The following is an 11,473-nucleotide window of genomic DNA, read 5'->3' on the forward strand; positions in this document are numbered from 1 at the left end:
AGAAAAGAAAAGAAAGGAAAAATTTACAAAAAATAAAGAAATAAAGCAAGCAAACTAGTTAAAGTCGTACCTTGAAGGGTTCAATCCCCAGCACCACACACAAAAAAGAAAGAAAGTCATGTATGTAAGCCAGGCATGGTGGCATGTGCCTATAATTGACAGAGTATTTGGGAGGCTGTTAGTAGGATTGAGAGTTCAAGGCCAGCCTGGTCAGCTTAGCAAGACTCTGTCTCGATAAAAACAAAGAAACAACCACAAGCCAGCATCGGGCAACGTGTGGTACCTGGTGGGCCACCAAGGACGTCTTTGGCATGCATGGATGGATGGATGAGCGAATGGACCCCAAGATGAAGACGGGATAGACTTCGAGCCCCCACCCTCCTCGCTCTCCCCAGTGATAAACACCCCTGAGCCCCTGGGTCCTTGTCTTGCCTCACTGAACAATTCTGAAACATCGTCCCCCACTCATGTCTGACCTGCCTCTCTCTCCCCAGGTCCTAGACCAACACCATGGCTCCTGAGGCAAGCCCAGAGAGGAGCTGCTCTCTCCACAGCTGTCCCCTTGAGGACCCCAACCACCCTTCGGGACCCCAACCACCAACTTCTACCCTCCAGACTATAGACCCTACCAATCCCTTAGCACCTCCGCATTTTCCGTATCCGAGGCCACCGCAAGAATACCAAGAAGGCAGTTCTTTACTAGGGTCTGGAGACCAGACAGCTCTCTGCTCCCTTGACCCCAATATCAACACTTCCCCGGTCTCCGCACAGCATGATGGGGTCTGGAAGCCACCTTCCACGCAGCAGCATGTGGTCAGCGTCAGGTAAGGAGGGGTCCGGCGGCTTGCCAGGTGCCACCACAGGTGGGGCAGGGAATCCAGAGCGGAGCACACGCCCTGGGGTCTGCACGCCTTTCTTAGGAGGCAGCCTGGGCGTCCCCTGCCTCTGATGGAACAGAAAGAAAGGGCGAGAGCTTGGGAGTGGGAAAGTTCTAGGATTAATGCCAGCATCCTCTCTGTCTCTACCCTCTGTTTCTCCCTCCTCCCCCCTCACCTCTCCACACACACACACACACACACACACACACACGGACTCTGGCAAGTGTCTTTTCTTTTCTTCCACAGGCCAGAACGGGCCTTCCGGATGCCAAAAAGGTAGGTCCGGGCCTCCTCCCCCGCACTCCTGGGGGTGACCAGACTGTCCAGACTGGTGCCCACTTTAGCCCTCTGCTCTACCAGCCCTTCCCGGCAGGCCCTAAGCTCACCAGCCCTGGTGGCTCGCCCACACTGACTCATGCAGGCTCCCTCCTCTCTCCTAGCTATGCGCAGCTGATTGCTGAGTGGCCGATCGCTGTGGTGCTGCTGTGCCTGGCTGTCATCCTCCTCTGCACCCTGGCTGGGCTGTTGGGAAGCCAGCTGCCTGACTTTTCTGAGCCTTTACTGGTGAGAGGTGGAGGGGAGCACGGGGACCCTGAGCCTGGCAGTGCAGGAGAGAGGTGGCCCAGCTGGGGGCAGGGTGGCAAGGGTGGGCTCTTGATCTTGAGAGTTGGGAGAGGGTGCAGAGGTCACAGCTGGCCCTCCCTGCTCTAGGGAGGCAAAAGGGCGGGGCTGGGAAGGACCGGGATGGAGAGCTCCTCCTCTGCCCACCTGCTCTTCTCTGCTGTCCTCCCTGCAGGGCTTTGAGCCTCGGGACACGGACGTTGGACGGAAGCTCGAAGTCTGGAAAGCACTACAGGCCTCCACGGGCCCCAGGAACCTGCTCTCTCTTTCCCCAGACCTTGAGCTGAACAGGTAAAGGCTCCCCATCTTCCTGCTGAGGGGGGAAAGGGAGGAAGTACAAGGTCTCTGGGGGGAGGACCTCGAGTGGCCTCCCCAGAGGGCTCGCCGGGGCTCCCTGGGAGTGGCATCGGCCCCTTGTGAGCTGCCCCCCAAAGGTGCTTGGTGTAGACATTCTTTCCACCTCACTCTAATTCCCGCGGCACTTTGAACCCTGTACACCGGAGCAGGATCCAGGAGAGTGTGGTTCGGACTCGCAGGATGGTGGAAACCCCGGAAGAAAACGAGCAAGACAGCTTCTTCTGCGGTCCCCCTGGTAAGCAAGGCCTGGCAGTCCCGGCTCCAGTAGGAGGACGGGCAAGCCCAGAACAGATGTGGGCAGAAAGAGAGGGGAGGCAGTGCAGCCAGCGGCCACATTCAAGCCAAGGAACCTGGGTTATAGCTGCAAGGATGAAGCGGGTCCCAGGTGCTCCCGCCAGGGAGGGTCAAGCTGGGGGGGCGGGACAGGCAGCCAGGCTCCTGGGAATCTGGCCTTTGGATGGCCCTGGGTGAGCATCCTTTCTTTAATGGGCCCTGGACCTGGGGCCAAAGGGCTGACTCCAAGGGGATGTTGTTACAGAAAAGAGCTACGCAAAGCTGGTGTTCATGTCCACCGCGGTGGGCAGCCTGTGGAACCTGCAAGCCATCCATTCAATGTGCCGCATGGAACAGGAGCAGGTGAGCTGGCAGGGGAGGTGGCAGGGTTCTAAGTTAAGGACACAGGGGCCTGATCCCAAGTGAATATAGCTGAGCCAGACCTGCCAGGGTGGACTGAGGAAGGGCGTTCCCTGTTCTGAAAATTATTCCAACCCTGCTGAGAGCCTCCAGGTTGGGGTGGGAAAAGACGAGTTAGCTGAGCAACAGCTGCCCCAGGAGAACCTGAGAGAAGCCTGAGGATTTTCAAAAGGTCCTGAAAAAGAGCTCAAGAGCAGTGGTGGAGCCAGGCGTGGCGGCACATGCTTGTAATCCCAGTACTTAGGAAGCCGAGACGGAGGACTGCAGGTTCAAGACCAGCCTCAGCTACGTAGTGAGGCCCCCTGCAACTTAGTAAGACTCTGTTTCAAAATAAAGAATACAAAATAGGGCTGGGGTGTAGGTTGGAGGTAGAATGCCCCTGGGTTCCATCCCCAGTAACCCCCCCCCCCCCCCCACACACACACACACAAAAGAGCAGTTGTAGCCTAGGAATTGAGACTCTAGGCTTCAAGGCTCAGCCCTGGTCATCCCAAGTAGTGCCAACCCGATGGTGCTAACTGGAGAACCACATAGGATAACATGCTAAAAACGTGTGAAAACCACTCAGTAGCCCAAGCCCCCCTGCTTCACACCAGGATATCTGGAGTACCAAAAGACAAGGGTTGAGAACATGTGTTCTGGCTGGGCACCATGGTACATGCCTGTAATCCAAGTACTTAGGAACTGTGACAGGAGGATTGCAGGTTCAAGGCTAGCCTCAGCAACTTAGCAAGACCCTGTTTCCAAAATGAAAAATAAAAAGGACTGGAGTATAGTTTACAGGTGAATGCCCCTTGGTTCAACCTCTAATACAAAAAATAAAAAAGTATTCTGGGGTCAGATGCCTGAATTCTAGGCCATCTCCAGTGTTCCCTGCTACATGACCTCACCCTTCAGTTCCTCACCTATGTTTGTTTTTGCTTTGTTTTCTTCTTTGGTGCTGGGGCTCAGACTCAGGGCCTTGCATACACACACCCATTTAAACGTGGAGATATATATATATACATACATATATATGTATATATATATGTATGTATATATATATATATATATATTTTTTTTTTTTTTTGGTGGTGGTACTGGGGTTCCTGGAAGCCCTTCTACCTCCAGGCTACACTCCCAGACCTATTTTTACATTTTTATTTGGAAACAGGGTCTCCTAAGCCAGCGCGCACGGCTGGCTTCGAACCTGCGCGATCCTCCTGTCTCTGCCTCCCAAGAGCGGGGATTACAAGCATGCGGCACCACGCCCGGCTTAAACGTGGATATTAACAATACTTCCTTCTTAGGGATCTTGTTACACTTAATCAAGATAGATTCTGGGAAAATATACCATAATGACTGTTCATAGGTAAACATTACCAATAAACATTACCATGATCTCGGGCCCAAGGCCACAAAGACAGTGAGTGGCAGAGCAGGGCTTCTGCCTCCCACGCCGGAGCCATCTGCACTACACCAGCTGTCCTGAAGTCAACAGCAGGGCGCGAGAGGAGTAAGGAGACAGGAGGTCAGAAAGATACATAGCTCAGCCAGGTGTGGTGGTGCGCGCTTGGGAGGCAGAGACAGGAGGATCGCGCAGGTTCGAAGCCAGCCGCGTGTGCTGGCTTAAGAGACCCTGTTTCCAAATAAAAATGTAAAAATAGGTCTGGGAGTGTAGCCCGGAGGTAGAAGGGTTTCCAGGAACCGCAGTACCACCAAAAAAAAAAAAAAAAAAAAAAAGATACATAGCTCAGCCGGGCATGGTGGCGCACGCTTGTAATCCCAGTACTTGGGAGGCTGAGACAGGAGGATCGTAGGTTCGCAGCCAACCTCGGATACTTAGTGAGACCCTCTATAACTTAGACCCTGTTTCAAAATAAAGAATAAAAAATAGGGCTGGGAGTGGAGCTTGGAGGTAGAATGCCCCTGGGTTTAATCCCCAATACAAAAAAAAAAAAAAGAAAAGAAAAAAGAAAAAGATAAAAACAAAACACATAGCTCTAAGCTGGGTATGGCAATGCATACCTGTAATCCTTAGCAAGGCCTTGTTTCAAAATAAAATGGCTGGATATATTGCCCCTGGGTTCAACCCCCAATACAAAAGAAAATGAGAAAGAAAAAGAAAGAGAAGGAAGGAAAGGCGAGCTCTGGCCCCAAGACGATTGAGACACCAGGGAGAGGAGCTGGGGCTCAACAGCGATCCTCATCCTGGACTGTTCTGGCACCTGCTCCCTGGTCCCTTGGCCCTGCTCCATGACGGCTGTCACCTCCACCCCCACTCGTGGCCCAGGCAGTGTAGGGTTAGGGTGTGTGACCTCCAGGTGCCATTAGGACAGGGGCTCTCAGGCCGAAGCCTCTGGCAGCATCCCTGAGGTTCCACTCTAATGGAGCCAAGATGTAGCTACTGGTACCTGGTCCAGGAGCCAAAAGCAGTTCTGAGACAAGCCAGCTCTGTCGGGCTGTGAAGAGACTGCTTTGTCTCTTCCCTGTAGCCTGAGAGGAGCTGAGGGCCTGGGTCAGGGCTGGGACTGCCCCTGAGCTCCGTCCTGCTGTGTGCCCCACAGATCCGCTCCCATACTCGCTTTGAGGATATATGCCAGCGAACGAAGACCAATGAGTGCTGCCCCAGCTGGTCGGTGGGCAACTATCTGGCTGTGCTCTCCAACCGCTCCTCCTGCCTGGACACTACCCAAGCTGACGCCGACCGCATCCTGGCCCTGCTCCGGTCCTGCGCCCCCTACTACCACCGCGGCGTCCTGGCGCCCATATGTCTGGGGCCCGACCGGGACCGGCCCACCTACTGCGCGCAGCTTCCCAACAAGTGCTCCCGGGGCAGTGCCATCTACCAACTCCTGCACTTTATGCTAGACCGGGACTTCCTAAGCCCCCAGACTGCTGACTACCAGGTGCCCTCCCTCAAGTACAGCCTGCTCTTCCTGCCCATCCTGAAGAGCACCTCCATGATTGACATCTACCTGGACGGCCTGATCGAACCCGGAGACATCTCGGACAACTACACGTCTATCACCGGCATGGACTTGGGCCTCAAGCAGGAGCTGCTGAAGCACTATCTGGCCCAGGACACCGTGTACCCCTTGCTGGCCATGGTCGCCATCTTCTTCAGCATCGCCGTCTACCTGCGCTCGCTCTTCATCACGCTCATGGTGCTGCTGGGGGTGCTGGGCTCCCTGATGGTGGCCTTCTTCCTCTACCACGTGGCCTTCCGCATGGCCTACTTCCCCTTCGTCAATCTGGCGGCCCTGGTCCTGCTCAGCAGCGTCTGCGTCAACCACACACTCATCTTCTTCGACCTCTGGCGCCTCAACAAGAGCCAGGTGCCCTCCGGGGGGCTGGCGCAGCGCGTGGGCCGCACCATGCACCACTTCGGCTACCTGCTGCTGGTCTCGGGCCTCACCACCAGCGCGGCTTTCTACGGCAGCTACCTGAGCCGCCTGCCCGCCGTGCGCTGCTTCGCCCTCTTCATGGGCACGGCCGTGCTGGTGCACATGGCGCTCACGCTGGTCTGGCTGCCCGCCTCCGTGGTGCTCCAGGAGCGCTACGTGTCCCGCCTGGTGCCCCGGGTGCAGGGCGCCCGCGGCGGCAGCGACCCCTGGCGGCTGGTGATCGCGTTGCACCGGCGGTTCCGCGGCTTTCGGAGGGCCATCTCCATCCTCTCGCGCCTGCTCTTCCAGCGCCTGCTGCCCTGCGGGGTCATCAAGTTCCGCTACATCTGGATCTGCTGGTTCGCGGCGCTGGCGGCGGGGGGCGCCTACATCGGCGGCGTCAGTCCCCGCCTGCAGCTGCCCATTCTGCTGCCGCTGGGCGGCCAGGTGTTCCGGCCCAGCCACCCCTTTGAGCGCTTCGACGCAGAGTATCGCCAGCAGTTCCTGTTCGAAGACCTGCCTCCGGACCAGGGCGGCCAACTGCCCGTCGTTTTGGTGTGGGGGGTCCTGCCGGTGGACACTAGCGACCCTCTGGACCCTCGCAGCAACAGCTCCCTGGTAAGCGACCCCGACTTCTCTCCCAGCAGTCCCGAGGCCCAGCGCTGGCTGCTGGCGCTGTGCCACCGAGCCCGGAACCAGAGCTTCTTCGGCAACCAGCCACAAGGCTGGCCCACGCTGTGCTTCATGGAAGCCCTCCAGCACTGGATGGAGAGCCCAGGCTGCTCCCGCCTGGGGCCAAACCTCTGCTGTGGCCAGTCAGACTTCCCCTGGGCCCCCCAGCTGTTCACGCACTGCCTCAAGATGATGGCCCTAGAGCAAGGCCCTGATGGCACCCGCGACCTGGGACTCCGCTTCGATGCCCACGGCAACCTGGCCGCCCTGGTCCTGCAGTTTCAGACCAACTTCCGGTACAGCCCAGAGTACGGCCAGGTGCACCACTTTTATACCGAGGTTAGTCGCTGGCTGGCCGGGGAGCTGGGCAGGGCCCCGCCCGGCCTGCGCCGAGGTTGGTTCACCAGCCGCCTGGAGCTGTACAGCCTGCAGCACAGCCTGACCACCGAGCCCGCCGTGGTGCTGGGCCTGGCTCTGGCACTGGCCTTTGCCACGCTGCTGCTGGGCACCTGGAATGTCCCACTCAGCCTGTTCTCTGTCGCGGCGGTGGCCGGCACCGTCCTGCTCACTGTGGGACTTCTGGTTCTACTTGAATGGCAGCTCAACACTGCCGAGGCCCTCTTTCTCTCCGCCTCTGTGGGCCTCTCTGTGGACTTCACCATCAATTACTGCATCTCCTATCACCTGTGCCCACACCCTGACCGCCTGAGCCGCGTGGCCTTCTCTCTGCGCCAGACCAGCCGAGCCACGGCCGTGGGCATGGCCGCCCTGTTCGCCTCGGGCGTGCTCATGCTGCCCGCCACCGTGCTGCTGTACCGCAAGCTGGGCATCATCCTCATGATGGTCAAGTTCGTCAGCTGCGGCTTCGCCAGCTTCTTCTTCCAGTCTCTCTGCTGTTTCTTCGGGCCAGAAAAGAACTGTGGGCAGATCCTCTGGCCCTGTGCCCACCTGCCGTGGGACGCCGGAAGCGGAGACCCTGATGAGGAGAAGGCACGACCGGGGATTCTTGGGTCCTTCTCAGAGCATTATGAGCTTCAACCCCTGGCCCGGCGCCGGAGCCCCAGCTTCGACACCAGCACAGCCACCAGCAAGCTGTCCCACCGGCCCTCGGTCCTCTCTGAGGATCTGCAGCTGCAGGACGGGAGCTGCTGCTCCCATCTCCAAGACCCTGCCTCCCCGAGAGAGCTGCTCCTGGACCACCAGGCGGTCTTCAGCCAGTTCCCAGCTCTGCAGACCTCCTCCCCTTATAAGCAGGCTGGCCACTGCCCCCACGCCATGTGTAGGCAGGACTTCCAAGGGCAGATGTGTGAGCCCCTGCGGGCCTCATCAGAAACCCTGGCCCACATCCCCAAGCTGAAGGCTGATGAGCTCCCGGACGGCTTCTGCTCCTCAACCAGCACCCTGGAGGGGCTCAGCGTCTCCGACGACACCTGCATGAGCACCTCTGACCCCAGTGCCCGGGTACCGGATTTCATCGGCATCTCCCCCGAAGACCTGGATGGCGCAGAGCAGCCGGCACTTGAGCGGGGTCAGCTGAACGGGAAGCGAGACACCCTGTGGCTGGCGCTGAAGGAGACCGTGTACGACCCATCCCTGCCCAGCTCCCACCAGAGCAGCTCCTCCTGGAAGGTCCGCGGTGGCCCCGGGGACAGCAGCCCTGTGATGCTGCCCAACAGCCAGCCAGATCTGCCAGATGTTTGGCTCCGCAGGCCCAGCACCCACACCTCGGGCTACAGCAGCTGAAAGAGATCAGAGGAGGCCAGACCTGGGTGCAGAAGCCTGTCAGCCATGAGAAGGCAGGGGGCACCAGGCTGGAGCCTGAAGGTATTTCTCCAAATCAGGATGGAGAAGTTTCACTCATCAGCTGTGGATTTTAAACCCTGCCAGATGTTCCAGCCTTGATCTGTCTGCTACTTACCTACTTATCTCCACTGGAGGACTCAATGGGGAGGGCCTTTGGAAGAGAATACCAGAATCTCCTCGTGACCTTCCAAGGGCTCGTCTGCCCCCCACGGTGCCAAAAAGGACCCCTTCTCTGGAAAAGGGAGAGGCCAGGTGTGCAGCTCTAGGTTCGGGGAGGCTGACGTGTCCCAGAAGTGCAGCGGCACCAAGGCGCCTCACCTTTGGGATCCTGTTGAGGCACCCACTGAGCAGAAGAGCCCTTGGGATCCCCACTGCCTCCTGGGTCTCACCCTTCTCATTTGCTCTTCACAGGACACTTGTCACTTTGGGGGGAGCTTCTCTGGGCCAGAATGGGGCTGGGGCCTCCGTCCTGAACTGCCCTGCGCCTCACAAGTGTGAGCAGAAGTTCTCTGAGGCAGAGCAGAGATGGTTTCTGGGCGTGAATCCCAAGAAGGCAGGGTGATCGGCCTCAGAGCATCCTGAAATTGCAGGATGCTCTCTTTGAAATCAGGCTCCGAGCTCTCCCTGTTCATAAACAACAATAATCCTTTTCATCTCTACGCCCATTAGTCTCCTTGGAAGCTCACTCCTTCTACAGGGTGGCCTGCCGTTGGTCAGGTTTGCAAGTAAAGACATTGAGACTAAGTAGGGCTGAGTGATTTACCCAAAGTCATGCTGCCAGTCAATGGCAGAACAGTTTCTCGACTCATTCCACCCCAAGTCCCAGTCTCCTGGCTACGTGCTTCAGGGACGTTGCCCCTGGCTGTCTTGATTTTTTGCTTCTAGCCCCCTCCTCCAACCTGCTTCCGTGGATGTCTCTGTGTAAACCCTGCCCCCTCCCTTTGGGCATCCATCTCCAGAGAGAGCTGTACACTGAGCAGACCCCAGAGTTTCCCCCCACCCCGTCTCTCCTGTGCTGCCTCTGGAATCCTCTGAGATGCCTACCAGCCACGGGGCATCGCGGCTGATCTGATCCTCAGGCCTCGGGTGCACGCCTCTTTCATGGCCGTGGTGTACAGAGGTCTCACCAGGAGTGGCACTGGAGAAGGGAAGGGATTTTTCCGGGGCCAGACAGGAAGCCTGTGGCAGAGCTAGAGGCAAGTCAGAGTGTGTTTTTGTTTTATTTTGTTGTGTTCCTATGTTATTGAGACCTTCCTCCCCACGTACCCCATGACAAGTGGAGCAGGAACCCAAATGAGACTTGAGAGTTAAGGAAGACAGAGAAGACAGTACAGCTGTCCCTCAGTACCCCTGGAGAGTTGATGCCAGCACCCCAGGATGCCAAAACCCAAGGATGCCCAAGTCCCTTGTGTAAATGGTGTAGTATCTGCATATTACCTGCGCACATCCTCCCATATACTTTAAATTGTCTCTAGATTACTTATAATACCTAATATGTATATGCTGTTAAATCGTTGTTACACTGTGTTGTTTAGAGGATAATGAAGAGTCTGTATGTGTTCAGGTCTGGTGTGATTTCTTTCTTCCCTCCCCCATGTATTTTCCGTCTATGATTGGTTGTATTCATAGATGCAGAACCCATGGATACAGAAAGCTGACCACATATGCTGGGTCCTTGCAAAATATCAAGGCAAGCAAGTCCTGGCCAGCTACGGTGGTGTGTGCCTGTAGTCCCAGCTGCTCAGGAGACTGACAGAGGAGCAGCATTTGAAACCAGTTCCAGGCCAGCCTAGGAAACATAGAAAGCAAACCCTGTCTCAAAAGGAAACGAATAGAGAAATAACTCCTGACACCAGAAACAGGAGGCAGTGACCAGGACCTGGTTTGGACCTGTCCGGAAGGAGTCTTTGTCTTCCGATGTAAGGAGCATTCAACCTCTTTGGCCTAGGGCTGCTCACCAGGGTTCTGGCTTCTCTGCACCCTGGACTGTGTTCCTCTCACACAGCCAGGCGGAGAGAGCCCCGATCTTATCTGGAATAATAAGCCACAGGGGAGACAAGGTGAACCATCTTCCTTAGCATGAGCAGAAGTTCTGCCTTAGGCTAGGGATGTAGCTTAGTGGTACACACGTAGACAATGTGTGTGAGGCCCTGGGTTTACTCTCCAAGCACGAGCGCCAGAGAGGAGTTCTACTTTGACTCGGAGTCCAGCATCTTCTCAGCAACTCACCCAGGCTCCATGTTATGAAAAACCAACAGAAAGAGACCCAAAAGAATCTGCTTCCTCTTTTGTGTCTTGCAAAGGGAAATATATTGGTATCTACACAGTCGGCTGGCTCCAAGGTAGACATCATGATGGCACAGCATGGTGGAAGAAAGCTGAGCTCAAGTCCCTGGCAACAGGAAGCAGAGGGTGAGGGGAGTGGACATACACAGAGCCCAAGCATGCCCAGGGCCCCTCCTCCAGCTATGTCCCGCCTCTGAACCCTGCTGCACCCAGGACCATGCTTTCTTTGCTTTTTTTTTTTTTTTTTTTTCTTTTATGGTGCTGGGGATTTAATCCATAGGCATTCTGCCACTCCTGTTTTATTTATTTAAAAATAGAGTCTCACTGTTTACTGAAAGCCTTATGAAATTGCTGAGGCTGGCTTTGAACCTCCTATCTCAGCCTCCCAAGTACAGGTGTGCACCACCACACCCAGCCAGGGACCACTGGGGACCATGCTTTCCACATGTGAGCTTTTGGGGGGACATTCCAGACTCAAAGCATAACAATGGGCATGGAAAATTAGGCTCAAGTGAGAGTCCTACTTGGAGATTGCTAAGCCCCATACTTTGTGTGTGTGTGTGTGTGTGTGTGTGTGTGTGTGTCTATGTGTCTGTGGATTGAACTCAGAAGCATTTTACCTCTGAGCTATACCCCCAGCCCTATTTCACTTTTATTTTGAAGCAGGGTCTTGCTAAGTTACCGCATACCAGCTTCAAGCCTGCAATCCTCCTGTCTTAGCCTCTAAGTACTGGAATTACAGGTGAGCAACACTGTGATCCCCTATTTATTTATTTATTTATTTATTTATTTTATTAT

The 11,473-nt window shown here is 56.0% G+C and overlaps 1 protein-coding gene across 1 annotated transcript; it reads left to right on the plus strand.

Annotated features, from left to right (window-relative positions):
* Positions 1–510: 510 nt before the first annotated feature.
* Positions 511–8,329, plus strand: DISP2 (dispatched RND transporter family member 2; the record flags this gene model as incomplete). Its single annotated transcript, XM_080708142.1, has 7 exons — positions 511–824; positions 1,125–1,154; positions 1,319–1,442; positions 1,675–1,790; positions 1,964–2,091; positions 2,395–2,492; positions 5,096–8,329. The coding sequence occupies 7 exons, from the start codon at positions 511–513 to the stop codon at positions 8,327–8,329; spliced, it is 4,044 nt and encodes a 1,347-aa protein (XP_080564268.1).
* Between the last annotated feature and the right edge of the window lie 3,144 nt (positions 8,330–11,473).

This window comes from Muscardinus avellanarius (assembly GCF_963383645.1).
Source record: "Muscardinus avellanarius genome assembly, chromosome: 12".
NCBI classification, from domain to species: Eukaryota; Metazoa; Chordata; class Mammalia; order Rodentia; family Gliridae; genus Muscardinus; species Muscardinus avellanarius.